Source organism: Zootoca vivipara, chromosome 12 (genome assembly GCF_963506605.1).
Source record: "Zootoca vivipara chromosome 12, rZooViv1.1, whole genome shotgun sequence".
In the NCBI taxonomy this organism is placed as follows: domain Eukaryota; kingdom Metazoa; phylum Chordata; class Lepidosauria; order Squamata; family Lacertidae; genus Zootoca; species Zootoca vivipara.
Window position 1 is genome coordinate 38,190,220 of NC_083287.1, and position 16,234 is coordinate 38,206,453.

The window sequence follows — 16,234 nt, forward strand, 5'->3', positions numbered from 1 at the left end:
TATGCAGATGACACCCAGCTCTACCTCTCTCTTAAATCAGAACCAGTGAAGGCGGTGAATGTCCCGTGTGAGTGCCTGGAGGTGGTTGGAGGATGGATGGCATCTAACAGATTGAGGTTGAATCCTGACAAGACAGAAGTACTGTTTGGGGGGGACAGGGGGTGGGCGGGGGTGGGGGGACTTCCTGGTCCTGAATGGGGTAACTGTGCCCCTGAAGGACCAGGTGCACAGCCTGGGAGTCATTTTGGACTCACAGCTGTCCATGGATGCACAGGTTAATTCTATGTCCAGGGCGGCTGTCTACCAGCTCAATCTGGTACACAGGCTGAGACCCTACCTGCCCGCAGACTGTCTCGCCAGAGTGGTGCATGCTCTAGTTATAGAGTTGGACTACTGCAATGCACTCTACGTGGGGCTACCTTTGAAGGTGACCCGGAAACTGCAATCAATCCAGAATGCGGCAGCTAGACTGGTGACTGGGAGTGGTTGCCGGGAACACATAACATCGGTCCTGAGAGATCTACATTGGCTCCCAGTACGTTTCTGAGCACAATTCAAAGTGTTGGTGCTGACCTTTAAAGCCCTAAACGGCCTCGGTCCTGTATACCTGAAGGAGCGTCTCCACCCCCATCGTTCAGCCTGGACACTGAGATCCAGCGCTGAGGGCATTCTGGCGGTTCCCTCATTGCGAGAAGTGATGTTACAGGGAACCAGGCAGAGGGCCTTCTCGGTAGTGGCGCCCACCCTGTGGAACGCCCTCCCATCAGATGTCAAGGAAATAAGCAGCTATCCTATTTTTAAAAGACATCTGAAGGCAGCCCTGTTTAGGGAAGTTTTTAATATTTAATACTGCATTGTTTTTAACACTTGATTGGGAGCTGCCCAGAGTGGCTGGGGAAACTCAGCCAGATGGGCGGGGTATAAATAATATATTATTATTATTATTATTATTATTATTATTATTATTATTGGTATATAAAAGAAGATTACTGATGACAATGGGTGGTAGATAGCTTTTGTTAAATAAATCATGAAGTTATCATACACTTCCTTCAATAAGAGAAAAAGACACTGAGATTTTGGTAATAGGACAATTTATTAAAATGTTATTGATTAATCTGTTAAAAGCCAGATGATTAATTAACTAAAAGTCTTCAATCAGTTACTAGTCCTACTATTAACACAAGAGTAATTTCACTTGCAGTGTAAATTAATTTTAGTGGTTTCCTGACCAAATTCATCCCAAGGCTTGCCGTTTTTGATCACTTTCCCACACAGACCATCTGCCTAATGAAATAAAGTCATCCTTCCTCCTCAAGTGATTCAGCGTATAACTAGGCCTGGATTAAAATAGTCTTGTCCCTGAACAAAAATACCGTGTTTCTCATATTTTAAGTCATCCCTACAAAATAAGCCATGGCAGGATTTTCCTGAGTTGAAGAAATATAAGACATACCCCAAAAATAAGCCGTAGTGGTGGGAGCAGGTCTGGATGGCGCCATGGAAGAGGAAGATGCCTGTAAGCGCCCGGAATCGGCTGCTGCTGCCCCTCCAAAATGTCCAGCAGCATGCACCGTGCCAAGCGCTGACCCGGCAAGAGCCGCAGCGCGCGCTGCTCCGAGCCCCGACCCGGCGGCGAGACCCGGCAAGAGCCTCAGCGCGCGCCGCGTGGAGCCCCGACCCGGCGGGACCCAGCAGCGTGCCCTGCTGAAGCGCCGACAACGCGCGCAGCAGCCGCCAGTTCCGGGCGCCGAGCCGCGACAGGAAGAGGAGGGACGCAGCGGGACGCAGCTACAACGACAAAAAACACCCGGCCGAGCCTTCATTGGCCGCCGCGGCTGCCACTCGCTGGTCCCTCCTCTTCCTGTCGCGCGCGCTGCAGGTCCCCGCCGGTCTCACTGCTGGGTTGGCGCTTGGCGCTGGCGCTGCGGGACGCAGCAAGAGCCGCAGCGCGCGCTGCTCCGAGCCGGGATCCGGCAAGAGCCTCAGCGCGCGCCGCGTGAAGCCCCGACCCGGCGGGACCCAGCAGCGTGCCCTGCTGAAGCGCCGACAACACGCCCAGCAGCGCAGCAGCAGCCAGTTCCGGGCGCCGGACAGGGGAGGTACCATACTGTATTTTTTTTAAAAAATAATAAGACACCCCCCGAAAATAAGCCATAGGCTTATTTTCTTGAGAAAAAAAGATTATAAGACATGACTTATAATATGAGAAACACGGTATTTTATTTCCCCCTTTTTTAAACATCAGTATGTGCATGCAGAATGGGGAGAAATAAAAATAAATTGCTTATCAGCTTTCCAGCACATAAAAAGATTCAAACCATTGACAAGTCCCTTGATTTACCATTGTCAAAACCAAGATGCTATTAAAATGTTGTTCAGGGCCAAAACAAGACAATTGCATTCAATTTGCCTTCACCTTTGAAAACAGAAGCTGTGGGAGAGCAGGAGCAGGATATGGACGGTGGTGTATTTTTGGGGGGAGGGTGTTTAACCCTTCCCTCCTATGCTGCAGTTTCATCCAAAATGACCCACCCCATGTTGCTATTTGTGCTGGGTGAAAAGCTGTAATTGATGGTAGATTTACTCATGGGGAGAATAGCATGACTGCAGGATGTTTGGAAAGGGTTAACCTCCCTTCCTGAAGTCTGAATCCTGCTCAGGCCACTCTGCGGCTATTATAGTTAACAGAAGGGGGGTATTAAATGCAATCATGCATTCCACATATTGCCTTTTTTTGGCCCTCTGAAACACAGAGTTATATCTAGGCAAAACAATATTTCTAGCTGCTCCTTGGCTAGAAGCAGCTATTTTGCCAGCTCGAGAAAAGCAAAATAATAATAATGGGCTGTTGTTTAAATTAAATTGAGTGGACATAAGTACTTGAATGAACTGGCTGAAATGGCCTTTATGCAGATTGACTGCATACGTTAAATTTACTTATCAAAAGCAGCTTCTCAGTTATCTAGTTACAGTTTATGACAATGTTCATGCTGGCTTATGTTGAAGCAAGGCACATAATTGTTTAACATGTGCAGGAAGGTATCTTGGGATGGCAGGGAACAATGCTCCAACTTACCTGGGACTACAGAATGCAATGGCACTTAGACATGCACCGGACCAAGCTGTCACTCTGTGGCAGGTGAAGAACCTGTAGTCCTCCAGATTTTCAACTCCCATCATCACCAACCTGCTGTCATGGATCATGGGAGGTGCAGTCCAACAGTATCTGGAGGGCCACATACTAGCCAACCAGGGGTTAGCACTTCTGTTTTGCTTCTGCAGAATCCTGGCTTGCTGTGATAAACCAACAGGAGATTGCGGTTTATCACAAACCCCTTAACCCATGGCTTGGAACTGGCTTGTGTAGAAGCTCACCAGAGCTTGCGGTAAACTGTTATCTCTGCTTAGTATGCCATGGCGAGCCAGGATTCTCTTGAAAGCGAAACTAAACACTACCAAATTTCTCCACCTGGCTGTGCAAGTCCACTTCAGGCATGTAGCGCTAATGACAATTTACTATTATGTGTAGACAATGTCTTTTCCTCCAGGATGCGGGGCTAGAATCCTTTTGGGGATGTTTATCAGTAGCTCACATGTTCACTGTCAATAATAGTCACTAAAGAGTATGTATTTAGCTCTGAAAGTAGTTGTGGACCCAGCTGCGATTCTGCACCCTTGGTCATGCTGAAACCAAGGTGACTGTTTCTCTTTTCCCTGCCTTTCTCAGAGCAGGTAATTATTACAATCTTGCTCCTCTTGCTTTTCTTTAGGTTTTTTTACTGCGCTAATCAATCTATCTTTGAACCTCAGTGTTAGTTCAATCCTGATGTCATAATGGCCTCGTTTTATTTAAAAATCTTACAAACCTTTCCAGCCAGCTTTGAGAAGTCATCTCCCCCTATGATCTGTGTATCTTGCATAGATTGGTCATTCTGAAAAATAAAAGTAGATCACATTTTACTTGCACTCTTAACTTTGACAAATATCTTCATCCCTAATGAGTTGACCCGAAAAGGGCCCACAGACCAATCTCAGTGAAACCTATTTCTATAGAATTGATTCATTTATTGTCTGTTATTATACTTCGCTCAGGGCAGCTACCAACTATCCTTCAGACCAGATACCTCGGTTTAAGAACAGCCCTGTTTACAAACTATTCGGTTTCAGTTTAAGAATAGACTTCTGGAACCAATTAAGTTCGTAAACCGAGGTACCACTGTACAAAACCATGAAATAGAAACAAAGGTTACAATAAATTCATACCAGCAATATACTCTCAGTAGCAGTGTGCAATTAATCACCAAACACCTTGCAAAATACTTTTTTTTAAGGAGGCACCTAAATACCGATACTATGACTGTAGTTGATGGTCTAATCTCAGGGAAACTTTTTTTGGGGGGGGGGGGAGTTTTCAGGTTACTATTGGAATATTGATCACTGTATTATGTGAACTACCCTAGAAGTTTTTTGAAGAGATCTATAACTGAAATTAATAAGGGTGAGGAAAACAGAACATCCTACTGCTGCAGAAAAAGATGTGTGTTTTCTCTAACGTTTCCAAACTAGAAAAAGTGTGTGTGTCCCGTCCCCCAGGTAAAACCACCTATAAGACATCTGTTTTGGGAACAAGACTCTTCTAGACCTACAGAGTAATTAATAGTTGTAATAAACAAACAAGCAAAGGGTTTTTTTTTTACTTAAAAAAATAAAATGATAAAATCCCTTTCAAAGACTTTGAAGTGTACTTCCTTTGAATTTTAACACTCTTGGCTGCGGCAAGAACTCTGCTGCTGGCAAAGAACTGCAAAAGTGAATCCAAGAGTCTTTCACAGCACAGGATAATACTATCCAGTAAGAGAAGTTAAAGATTGTATAGCTGTGAACTGGCAGCTACTGGGGAAACTGCTATGTAATTCTTGTGACCATATTTGCAATTCCTGCCAAAGCAGAATAATATTTCGCCACAATGGAAGGAACAGATGTGCAAATGAAGTCAAAGCAAATGCCTGTGTATTGCATTAGCTGCCTTTCATAAGTGACATTATATGAGTAGCTTTAATATGTTGTTGCATATCATCCTAAAGTCCATCAGATATTCTCTTTTCTTGTGTGATTTCAATGGGTGAAATCCAACGTTGCTGTTCTGCTTGTCTTATGATCCAGTGGAGGCGTATGAATAAGAGATAGAGGTAATTTTCTGTAATTCCCTCTCTCCCCTGAAGCCCCCACCCTACCTTCCATGCTATTCTGGAACATCCCCCAATCTTCTGGAACAGATTTTCATGGAGCTGAGAGGGCTGCAGCAAGAATGGTGTGTGCGTGGGCACCTCCACTGGATCGAAAGTGGCAACACTGAATTCCACTCTCTATATTAATATTTTTTTCCCCTCTTGAAGGGCCTTTTCAGTGGTGACCCGCTGGTTAAAGAATTCCCTCCCCAGTGAACTGAGCCACACCTCTTCTATGCGAAGCTTTAAGCATACCTTAAAGTGTTCCAAATTGGTTTTTCCTTAAATGTTTTAAATTTGAAACTGCTAATCCCGTTTACAGTTGTCTTATGCTTTGTTTTTGAACTATTTCTGGTTGTGCTTTAACTTGGTTTCTTTTTTTTTCTTTTGCTGAGCCTCCCCCATTTTTATTGTTACTGATGCAACAAATACAAACAAAATTTATTAAATATATAAACAAAAATAAAAACTATCTCAGTGGAAACTAAAAAGTCCTTGGATAGATTACACGGATACAAAAAAAGTTAGCCATCTTAACATCAGCGATAGTTAAATGAACCACATTTTCATCTTCCAGGCACTGTATGGATGTTGTTTGGTGATTTCAAATGCATTTTATATTGTGTTATGTAAACTGCCTTGGAGGGCTAAAAATACAATAAATAAAAAGTTTAGCAACCTAAAATTGGGATTTTACTCCATCATATTTAAAGGTCAACTTGGACTCACAACTGTCTTCTAATGGTATCAGCGAGGGAGATTCAATTTACTGCCTCCCTGATGTTCTTGGACTCTAGCTCCCATCAGGATGAACACTGATTGGGAGAGCACCACACTGACTTCCCTCTGAGCTAGAGGGTTCATTCCCATGCTTTTTCGGAACTTTAAAGACGATATTGGGGGGGGGGGAAGCAGTTCTTATCACTGATTCTGTATTCCAGTTAAATTCAACATATTGCCATGAATCATTATGTGCTGCTTACTCTCTTCTAGTCAACTTTCAAGCCACTTCACAGTATTTTGCTCCACAATTAATCACAGCTCCCCGTGACAAATTGAAGAAATTGCCATCAGGAAACATCTTTTAAATCTGTTCTGAAAACTTTATAGAGGGCAGACATCTAACAATGGCTGACCTATGAAGATGATGGAACCCAGGCGAAGAAGAGGCGGGAAGGGCATCAACAACACCTTAATCTTTATCTGAGCAAACCTTCATTTATGCTCTCCGACGTTGCCAGAACTCAGGAATATCTGAAGGCGCTGTGGATGACTTCAGGCTTCCCTCCGAAGACGGTGGATGCATTCGCACCATCAAATCCTGGCTTACAAACTGTGATATGGACAACCTACATGCTCCCTTTGCACAAGCAACTACAGTGGTGCCTCGCAAGACAAATTTAATTCGTTCCGCGAGTCAATTCGTTTTGCGAATCACAGTTTCCCATAGGAATGCATTGAAACTTCTTTTTTTGCCCATAGGAACGCATTAATTACATTTCCTATGGGAAACTGCGATTCACAAGACGGATTTTTCGCAAAACGAATTCGTCTTGCGAGGTACCACTGTACTGTAAATGAGCCAGGAAGCTTAAGCTACTTCAGATTCCTGTTATGTCTGAACTGGCAACTAGGGTAAATAGCATCCAAAGAAGCCAGGATCTGGAAGCCATATTTTATCTGTTAACCCTGGTTTCCTGATTCAGACATCCTAGGAAGCTATGGTTACCTGTAGCTTCCTGGCTTACACGAACAAAGTGGCTGTGAAGCTCATGCATGTCTTGGCTTACTCAACTGACATTTCATCATGCAAATGTAGCCACCACAGCAAGCTGGCTGGGAATATTTAGTGGGCTTGAATCCAAGTTTCCAGCAGCCAGTCTCCTGTGCCTTATCATCTATACCATCAACACTCTGGTTCATCAGCAAATTGAATTCTGTGGCTCAGTTAAATCCTCTAGATTTCAGTAGCCGCATGGATACTGTCTGTTGACCCTTCAAACCAATCAAGACCCTACAAGACTTAATAAAACAGTAATATTCCAAGTAATGTGCTCAGTTGGTCCTTGGCAGATGCTCCTAAGTGGACTTGCTCCATCCCTCTCATTTTCCACGCATGCCTACTCTATAGCCTGATCCATCATAGACCACACCCTCTGCCTCTGAATCTTAAGCCTGCCTGCCTGGGATCCCCAACTGCAGCCTGTCTGTGAACTTAGCTGAGCCATCACACATACAGTCGTACTTTGGAAGTCGAACGACTTGCTAACAGAACCTTTTGGCTCCCGAACATCGCAAACCCAGAAGTGACTGTTCCAGTTTGTGAATTACTTTTGGAAGCCGAACGTCCGACAGGGCTTCCATGGCTTCCGATTGGTTGCAGAAGCTTCCTACAGCCAATCAGAAGCTGCACATTGGTTTCTGAAGGTTTTGGAAGTCGTACGGACTTCTGGAACGGATTCCATTTGACTTCCAAGGTACGACTGCAAGAATGCATCCATGGCAGAAACCTGTGGCAGGGATAAATGCACTGCCTCTCCAGCTGCAATTATGAGAAATATCACCAGAAGCTGGATTGCAGCCTTATCCCCTTATCCTGTACTCTATAAACTTCCCAGATAAATTCTGGGAAATTAAAGAACAAACCCCAAAAGCAATGTTTAAAGCTTTCTGTATATGCTCCTTTAAGTGTACTGTAGAGAGAAATTCCCGGCATAATACGCTTCTTGAGCCACCTTCTCAAAGCTTCCATAACAGCAGCGACTTTTAGGTTGCCAATTCTTCCAGTATTAGATCATGTCTTTTGAACAGGGTTGGGTTAGTCTATTATTACAGTCTTCCTTTTCTTTTCTGGAGGCCAGAGGGATCTTGAATCCATCTGAAGCTACATGTGCAATGAATTGGGTGGTCTCAGGAAAGAGAGAAGTCCCACAAACAGGGCTGCCGATGTGAAAGTTGCACAAAGCAGCACACATCTGCCGGCTTGCAGTAGCTGAGCAGAAAATGGAATCTTTTAAAAACTGTTCTGGCAGAACAAAGGCTAACTTAATAATGGCACAAATGCGGCTGCAATAAATTTCCAGCACTCCGCCTCATTAAAACTATGGACAGGCCTTTTACTACATCCCTAGTTGCCTATCATCCGAGCTGTTATATTCACCCCCTTCCTCCATCAGAAGAAACCTGTTGATATGGTGCTCCTAGAAAGTGCAAAAGGTTTTTTTTCTTTTAAAGTACATCAGGTTTGGGATGCGCCAACAATATAGATTTTTATAGACCAGGTTTTATTCATCTTCACTGCATCACAATCAGTCCAAAGCACAGAAGCTGTCAGATACTCTTGGACAAGGCCTAAATTAGAAGGGCATCTTCCTCATTCCTTGCGAACCTGCCCATCCATCGTATTCAGCACTGCCCTCTTGCCTTCAGAGTTGTGGCTGGATGGCACATGGGGCAGGGCCTTCTCAGCTGCTGCACCCATGTCATGGAACTCTCTCCCTAAAGAGATTTGGTTGGCCCCCTCCCTTTAAAAGGCAAGCTGAAAAGCCTTTTAACATTTTCACCATTGAAAATTGGTTTGGGCTAAGTTACTGTTCTCCTTCTATTGCTATTTTTTTTGTTGTGATCCTATTTTGCTCTTTTCTTTAATTATATTTTTTTAACCTAGGGTTATTGTTTTTTGGTTGTTTTAAACGCTTGTTTGCACAATCCAAATGATAACTGTGTCCACTCCACATACAGTTGTACCTTGGATCCCAAATGACTTGGTACTTGGATGTTTTGGTTCCCAAACGCCACAAACCCGGAAGTGACTGTTCCAGCTTGTGAACGTTCTTTGGAACCCAAACATCGGACGGTGCTTCTGCGGCTTCCGATTGGCTGCAGCCAATCAGAAGCTGCGCTTTGGTTTCCAAACATTTTGGAAGTCGAACAGACTTCCGGAACGGATTCTGTTTGACTTCCAAGGTACGACTGTATTCTGCTAGAGAGCACGCGTTAGGTTAAGTGTGCTTAAAAACATGGACCAAATTAATTTCCCCAGCACCACTAGGTGTGACTCACATATTAGCCTCCAGTCAATGCTGGAAGAATGACAACCATGTGCCCAGACTTCTGGTTGCTCCTTGCAGAAAAGTCTTAAGTGTCCCTAAGAGTGTACACACCTTCATTTATTTTTAGCATGTTGGGAAGCATTTACAGCATATTCCGGATGAAACATTTCATGAAAATGGAATTTGAATACTCATCATGCTAGAAACAGGAAATCTCTTTCCCTTGAACCAGACCCTAAGAAAAGATCTGGTGTAATGGACAATGTGCCATGATTAATAGGTGTTTGTAAAGGATGCAGCCGCCTTCTTCTTTTTTTGGAATTTTTTTTGTTGGACGACTGAGAACACAACAACGAAAGTGCAGCTCCCGGAATGCCCTGGTGGCATCCTAATTCTAACAAAACTGCAGAGCTGTTTTGTCTGAGCGGTGACATTTTGATGGCCTTATCCGTTCCTAGACACTTGAAATAAATAAAGGAATCAAGCAGCAGGGTGCATTTCAATTTGGTCTGTGTTGCTGATTTCATGATAGCCTCCAAAGGTAAGTTATCAATAGCTAAGTAAGTCGGTTTTTTTAATTGTTCGGGTTAAGTGCGGAAGATTGTCTAAGGGGGGAGGGACGGGAAAGTGCAAGCGTGGGTCTTTAAACTGTACATTTCAAAGTGCATAATGCACTCAAAGAAAGCATGGAGGTGAAATACAAGCTGTGATAACAGCAAGATGTTTCTTTTCAGTAAACAGCCCCCCCCCCCCGCTACAGATGTGAAGCTTCTCCTTTATATTGGCAAGTATTACAAGCAACTGTCATAAGGGCTAGTACAATGTTTATCAAACAGGGAGTGGACCCCAGACCAGAGCACATATAACTATGCACACTTGGTTCTGCTCGGCCTTGAAATAGCCAAATTATAGGTTAGGATGGCCCTGTTATTGTTTCCTGTCCCTATATCTGATTTTTATTTTATTTTTGCGGTGTAAGTCACCCTGAGAGCAAAAAAAATGTGATTTATTAAATCTAATAATAATAATAATAATAATAATAATAATAATAATAGCAGTAATAGTACCGCTGGTGCCTACTCTATTAGCCAATATTGCACTCTTATCAAAATGCTCATCCCAGTGGCGATCCTACTTACTGCCCATCTATGCATAGATGGAAAGAGAGTTAATAGCAGATTTGCAGAATGAAGGCCTGGCTGATCTTGTGCGGCTTTTCAATCGCAAGCAGAAATTATTTCCATCCTTGATTCTGGGTGACTACAGCTGAATGGTGCTTGCAGATGGCCGGCCGTAACACTGCATAAGGCGACTAGGCCAGTGCAACTGCAACAAAGTGAGATGTTTTCTAATGATGAGTTCTTTCAGAGCACAGAAACAATGTGATATATTGTGTTTCTCCACTCTGCTGTAGATTAACCTTCCACCCAATGGCGTCACTGCGTGAGCAGTTTCAGCTGGGGTGGGGAAGGAGACAGAAGAAAGACAGTTTTTTTTAATGCTGTTCAACCACTAGCAGGGAAGATTTAACCTCCAAATTTAATTACATGAATGAAAAGGAGGATGAGCAGGATTATCTGCCAGCTAGAGCAGCTCAGTAACCCTGTGCTGTGAACCATGCATATCTGATAAATCCAAACTCCCTGAAAAGTACAGTTTTCTCAGATGTCTACCAATAAAAACATCTGTCTCGACTGGGGGGGGGGGAATTGAGAGAGGGAGCCCCCGCTTCTTAATTTGCAGCTGAACATGCCTTTCCACTCGATGACAGCTCTGTTTTTGCAGGATAATGTGCTCCTATTTATATGGGTTGGCCAGATCAGTTGTTTTTTCTCCTGTTAGGTCAGGGAGGTTTCTGCAAAATGATGTTCGCGGCGGCATAAGGGGTTGGACAGTAGCAATATTTAGCACAAGGTGTGCCTAAGGCAGGAGTAGGAAACCAGTGGCCCTTTAGAAGTTGTTGGACTCCGACTCCCATCAGCCCTACCCACATGGCCAGTGGTCAGAGGCGATGACAACTCAGCAATAGCTGGAGTGCCACAGGGTTGGAGAAACTTCTTCAGCCCTTGTGATCTTTTTTGGGCTGCACTGCAGAAGTGGGGGTGTCGCCAGACTCATGTCACTGTCTGGCCTAGCAAGCAAGAGGTACGATCGCAGTTCAAGGACACATTCCATGCAATTGGAAGAAGGTGCAGAGCAAGGCTGGTGAAGGGTGTGGCCTTGGGAGTATGACCTGGGAAGAGTTCTGAGGGCCATACAGAGAGGCTCGGAGGGCCACATTTACTCCCTGCGCCCAACGTTCCTCAACCCCAACCTACAGGATAGGGCAAAATATTCATATACAGACCATTTGCCTCCTAGGGCAAATGGATAGCAGGTTCATAGCTGCCAAGTTTTCCCTTTTCTCACGAGGAAGCCTATTCAGCATAAGGGAATTTCCCTTAAAAAAAGGGATAACTTGGCAGCTATGAGCAGGTTTCCCTCCAGGATAAACATCCATTAACAAACATGCAAATCTGGGTGATTGTCAAGGCAGCACTTTTTTTTTCAAGAGCAGGGAATACTTTTTTCACAGCAGAAAGCAGAAGGTAGTTCCTGTTGTGAATGTGCTCCCCCCCCCCTCTGCATAGGAACAGAAGCCTGTGCAGAGAATAGTAGGAGAATTGTGTACTAATGAAAATGAATATATATTGTTTAAAATTCACACTCTGTGAACATTAGCATACTTGAAATAATTTTGCCAGAAGACTAAAATCATTAAGTTCATGGCTTCCGCTTTCCGGAAATTCATATACTGCAGACAACAGATGGGGGTTATTTTAATCCCACAAATAACTTCTTGAGGCAAAAAAAAAAAAGCTAGTGGAAAAACAAAGTAAGCACACAGTTATATTCTGCCACAATCAACAGTATCACCACTTTCAGCTTGACCTCAAAGCCCCTTTGCAGAGACACAAACCTACAGTTTACAGTGCCATTCTATGCATATTTACTCAAAAATACAGTAAGTCCCAATGAGACCAGTGAAGCTTAATCCCAGGTAAGCATGTAAACGATTGCAGCTTCTGCGTAGAAATGTAGAGAACTGTATTGCTAATGTCACATAAGATGCATGGCAAAAGATTTTTTTTGTTACTGAAAATGCTAACTCTGAGGTTGCTTATGAATAGAGTAATTCTTTTAGAAATCTTAAGAAGACCTCTGCTGGATCAAGCTTCTGACAGCAGCCAAGCAGGTGTCTCTGGGAAGTCTGCAGGCAAAAGCTTTCTAACACAGAAACTGGTATTCAGTGGCCTGCTGCCCCTGAATAAGGCATTATCAACACTTAGGAATATACAGATATGGATGACCCTTGGGTGAGTTTGGAAATAAACAAACATCCTCCTTGGGGAATTCAGGAACTGGAACCATTCGAGGACTGAAGTGGGGTCAGGTACTGAATCTAATCCCGGGGTAAACCCGGGAATGACAAATGGTGGTGGACAGCAATTAAGATACCTGAGCAGAAAGACCTTCCAGTTTATCACAGGTCAGCTGGACAGGTGGAGGAGGTGCATCATCATATAGGCCATTGGTACCTCGGGTTAAGAACTTAATTCGTTCTGGAGGTCCATTCTTAACCTGAAACTGTTCTTAACCTGAGGTACCACTTTAGCTAATGAGGCCTCCTGCTGCCGCTGCGCCGCCAGAGCCTGATTTCTGTTCTCATCCTGAAGCAAAGCTCTTAACCCGAGGTACTATTTCTGGGTTAGCGGAGTCTGTAACCCGAAGCACCTGTAACCTGAAGCGCCTGTAACCCAGGGTACCACTGTACGTCATTCACATACCCACTGAATCGATAAATATGTAATTGCATATTTTCAATAAATAGTTTAAAATGTCGGTACTAAGGACAAGCTGATACTGCAAGTTAGCAATTCTACATTTATATCCTGCCCTACATCCTTTTGTCACACAACGCAAAGCAGGGTTTATGTGGTTCCCAGATGATTCCATCAAGATGCTGGCCAGACCCAGATCTGCTTAGCTTCGGACCACACCCTGGGTCAGTTGCAAAAGCCGGGGTTCAAGGAGCAAGTAATGCTTGAGATCTAGGTTTGTGAAGAATGGGCCATGGACTGGAAAGGAGACCCAAACTCCAAAAGAATGGAACCAGAACCACGGGGATCGTCAGCAGATGGAGACATGAATACTACAAAGTGCATTTGTTCTCTGAAAGCATGAGGCCCTCTGCCTTCTGACCACACTGTTCAAGGTCTCTTTCAGTTCCTGGACATCTGAAGGCTCTGCTATCCCAACTCAAACTAGCCCAGTGTTTAATTACAAGAACCACTTATGGATGAGGCACATGAAAGAACATGGAATTGGATGTGTCGTGCTGAAATATGCCTCCTTGCTACTGCCACATTCTTGAACTAGATTGAATAGGCTCTTTCTGGCTTATGCCTTGCAAGGCGGGGTCCCCATCTGATCTATTTTAAATAACAAGGCCTGAGAGATGCCAGCAGAGGATGTCATAAAATTCCTTGGGAGAAATTATAATGCTTCTGGGCTTGCTCCAATTAACAATGTTCCTTTTCCAGAGCTAAATGAAAGGAAATGCTCTCTAAGCATTGTCATTCATATAGAAACAAAACCAAACAAACAAACAAACCACTATATACTTCGGAAAACTGTTCCTTTTCTTAGTCTGTTCTCTAAGCATTTGGATCCTTAAGATATACCAGTTGCTGGAAATGACAGGAGGGGAGAATATCCTTGTGTAGAGGTCCTGCTTGCAGGTTTCCCAAAGGCCTCTAGTTGGCCACTCTGAGAGCAGAATGCTGGACTAGATGGGCCCGTTGTCCTGATTCATTTGCATGGTGGATGCTGAGATCAAGAAGCAGGTATCTGACTATATTTGGATACAAGTGGATGCCATTTTGAATCAAGATGGCAGGCTGAACCTTCTAAAACTGCAGTGATTTTAACCACTGGTTTCAGAACTACCTTGATTTTTTTCCTCCTCCTTCTTAGAATTCCCAAGCAACACTTCCACTAGTTAATATTTACGGCTGCATGAACATATTGGGATCCTCTGAAATGTCCTCTGGGTCTTGCATTCCCAAAGGGATTGCTGCTATTCCTTCAGTGAGATAGCTATAGGCCAAAGGCAGGGTTGCGAGTGTTAAAACTAGAGCATCTACACCAAGGGGACTTTATTCTTATTGTTTGAATGTATATCCTGCTCGTCCTCCCACAGGGTGGCAAAAGGAACTTGTACCATGGGAACAAACTATCAAGAAAAGCTGGATCCTATGGCCCATGAGTCAACTACCCCATTTGAAAGGGTACTAGAATGAAGGCCTGGTCTACATATACACTGAAAGGTATTAAGCATAAGATGGGGGAGGGACACTATGCAGAACACTGAATTCTCACTCTCCAATTAAACCTGTAGGAACACTCCCACAAACATTCAAGCACACTTTTGCAGTCACACAGCTTAGTGGGGGGTTAAGCAAACATTAGTGCACACCAGATGTTGTTGGGACTCCAACTTCCATCAGCCCTAGCCAACACGGGCAATGGTCAGGGATGATGGGACTTGTATTCCAGCAACTTCAGAAGAGCATCATGTTGGGTTACCCCAGACTTAGCAACTTCATGTTTTTAAATTGAAAACTAAGAATCTCAGGATGCTGAATGCTCTTTGCCTAATACGTAATACACAGCCAGAAATACAGAGTCATGGCCTTAGAATGGCTCATACCTTTCTCCTGCCATATTGCAGCACTTGTGGAAATTGATAAACTGAGAGTCTAATTAGAAAACCATGCCCATCACATCTTTTGCCACATTCAGCTGTAGCTGAAATCCAACATAGCAGTAACAACTTGGTCAAGAACCACTAGGCGTTTCTTCCTGATCCACCTGTGAATGTAAATTCACTGGTTGAAGACCTAAGTGAGCTTGACTGCTTTTCTCTTCCTCCCAATGGAGATGGCCTCCAAAAGCATCTGTGCCAATAGTCTGGTTTAAACATCACATTCCCAGGCCAACAAACCATGATCAGGAATGAACAATTGCTTGTGTTTATCCCAAGGACCTGACTTCACTGATGACTTCCTGATTTGTTAAACCACAGTTTGCCATAGCACCCAAAATAGGAAACTGTGGTTTAAGCACACCCAACAAACCAGGGTTGCAAGCAGTGCTTAAAAAGAAGAAGAAAAACCCACACAACTGAATAACAAGTGCAGTTTGGTCCCCATCCTCCCCTCCATTAAAAAAAAATCAAATCCATGCCTTTCCCTCAAACCGCAGGGCACCCCTCAGTTCTTCCCCATCACTAACAGTAACCTTGCCCAATTCAAAAATTCCCAATATGTTATAATAATAGCCTTGTTTGGCTCTTCTTACTAATGCTGAAGCAGCTCCTACCAAAACTGAGAAAAGGAAAGTTTCCTTGCCAAGAACCCCTTGCCAAGGCTTGTACTGCAGGGCCAAATTCTGCGCTAACTGGCTCCTTATATTTGGCCCTCCCACCCATTTTTTTTTTAAAAAAACTCATCTTAAATTAGTGCAAACATTGGCTTCAGGGGTGATGGGAATTCACTCCACCAGGCAGGCGCCAATATGTAATTAATCCACGACCGCATACTGTGAATGAAGACAATACAAATCACCACTTTGACCGCAGATATGAAAGCACAGGGAACAGAATGCTTGACCTTGGCTTCTTCCAAGGAAAAGCCTTTAACCAACTGAAATAGTGGAGATTCTCCTGTAACCCACAGAGCAGGGTGAAAAAACACACCCATGTGTGCGTTTTCCTACAAGGAGAGTCATGAGTTCGATTTTCCAGGCCAATTGCGTATAGATAACTGGCCAAACGCACTGAGCATACTGACAGAATGCCACTAAAGGTTAGCAAGCTTTTTATGGTTTTTTCTTTTCTTTTCTTTTTCC

At 43.8% G+C, this 16,234-nt stretch overlaps 1 protein-coding gene across 1 annotated transcript in view; it reads right to left on the reverse strand.

The window, feature by feature from the left end:
- The window catches only part of PRTFDC1 (phosphoribosyl transferase domain containing 1), a 51,773-nt gene that overhangs the window by 18,473 nt on the left and 17,066 nt on the right, over positions 1-16,234 (reverse strand). Inside the window, exon 4 of the mRNA XM_035129182.2 lies at positions 3,870-3,935. Coding sequence (XP_034985073.1) covers positions 3,870-3,935 — 66 coding nt within the window. The remainder of the gene's footprint in view (positions 1-3,869; positions 3,936-16,234) is intronic.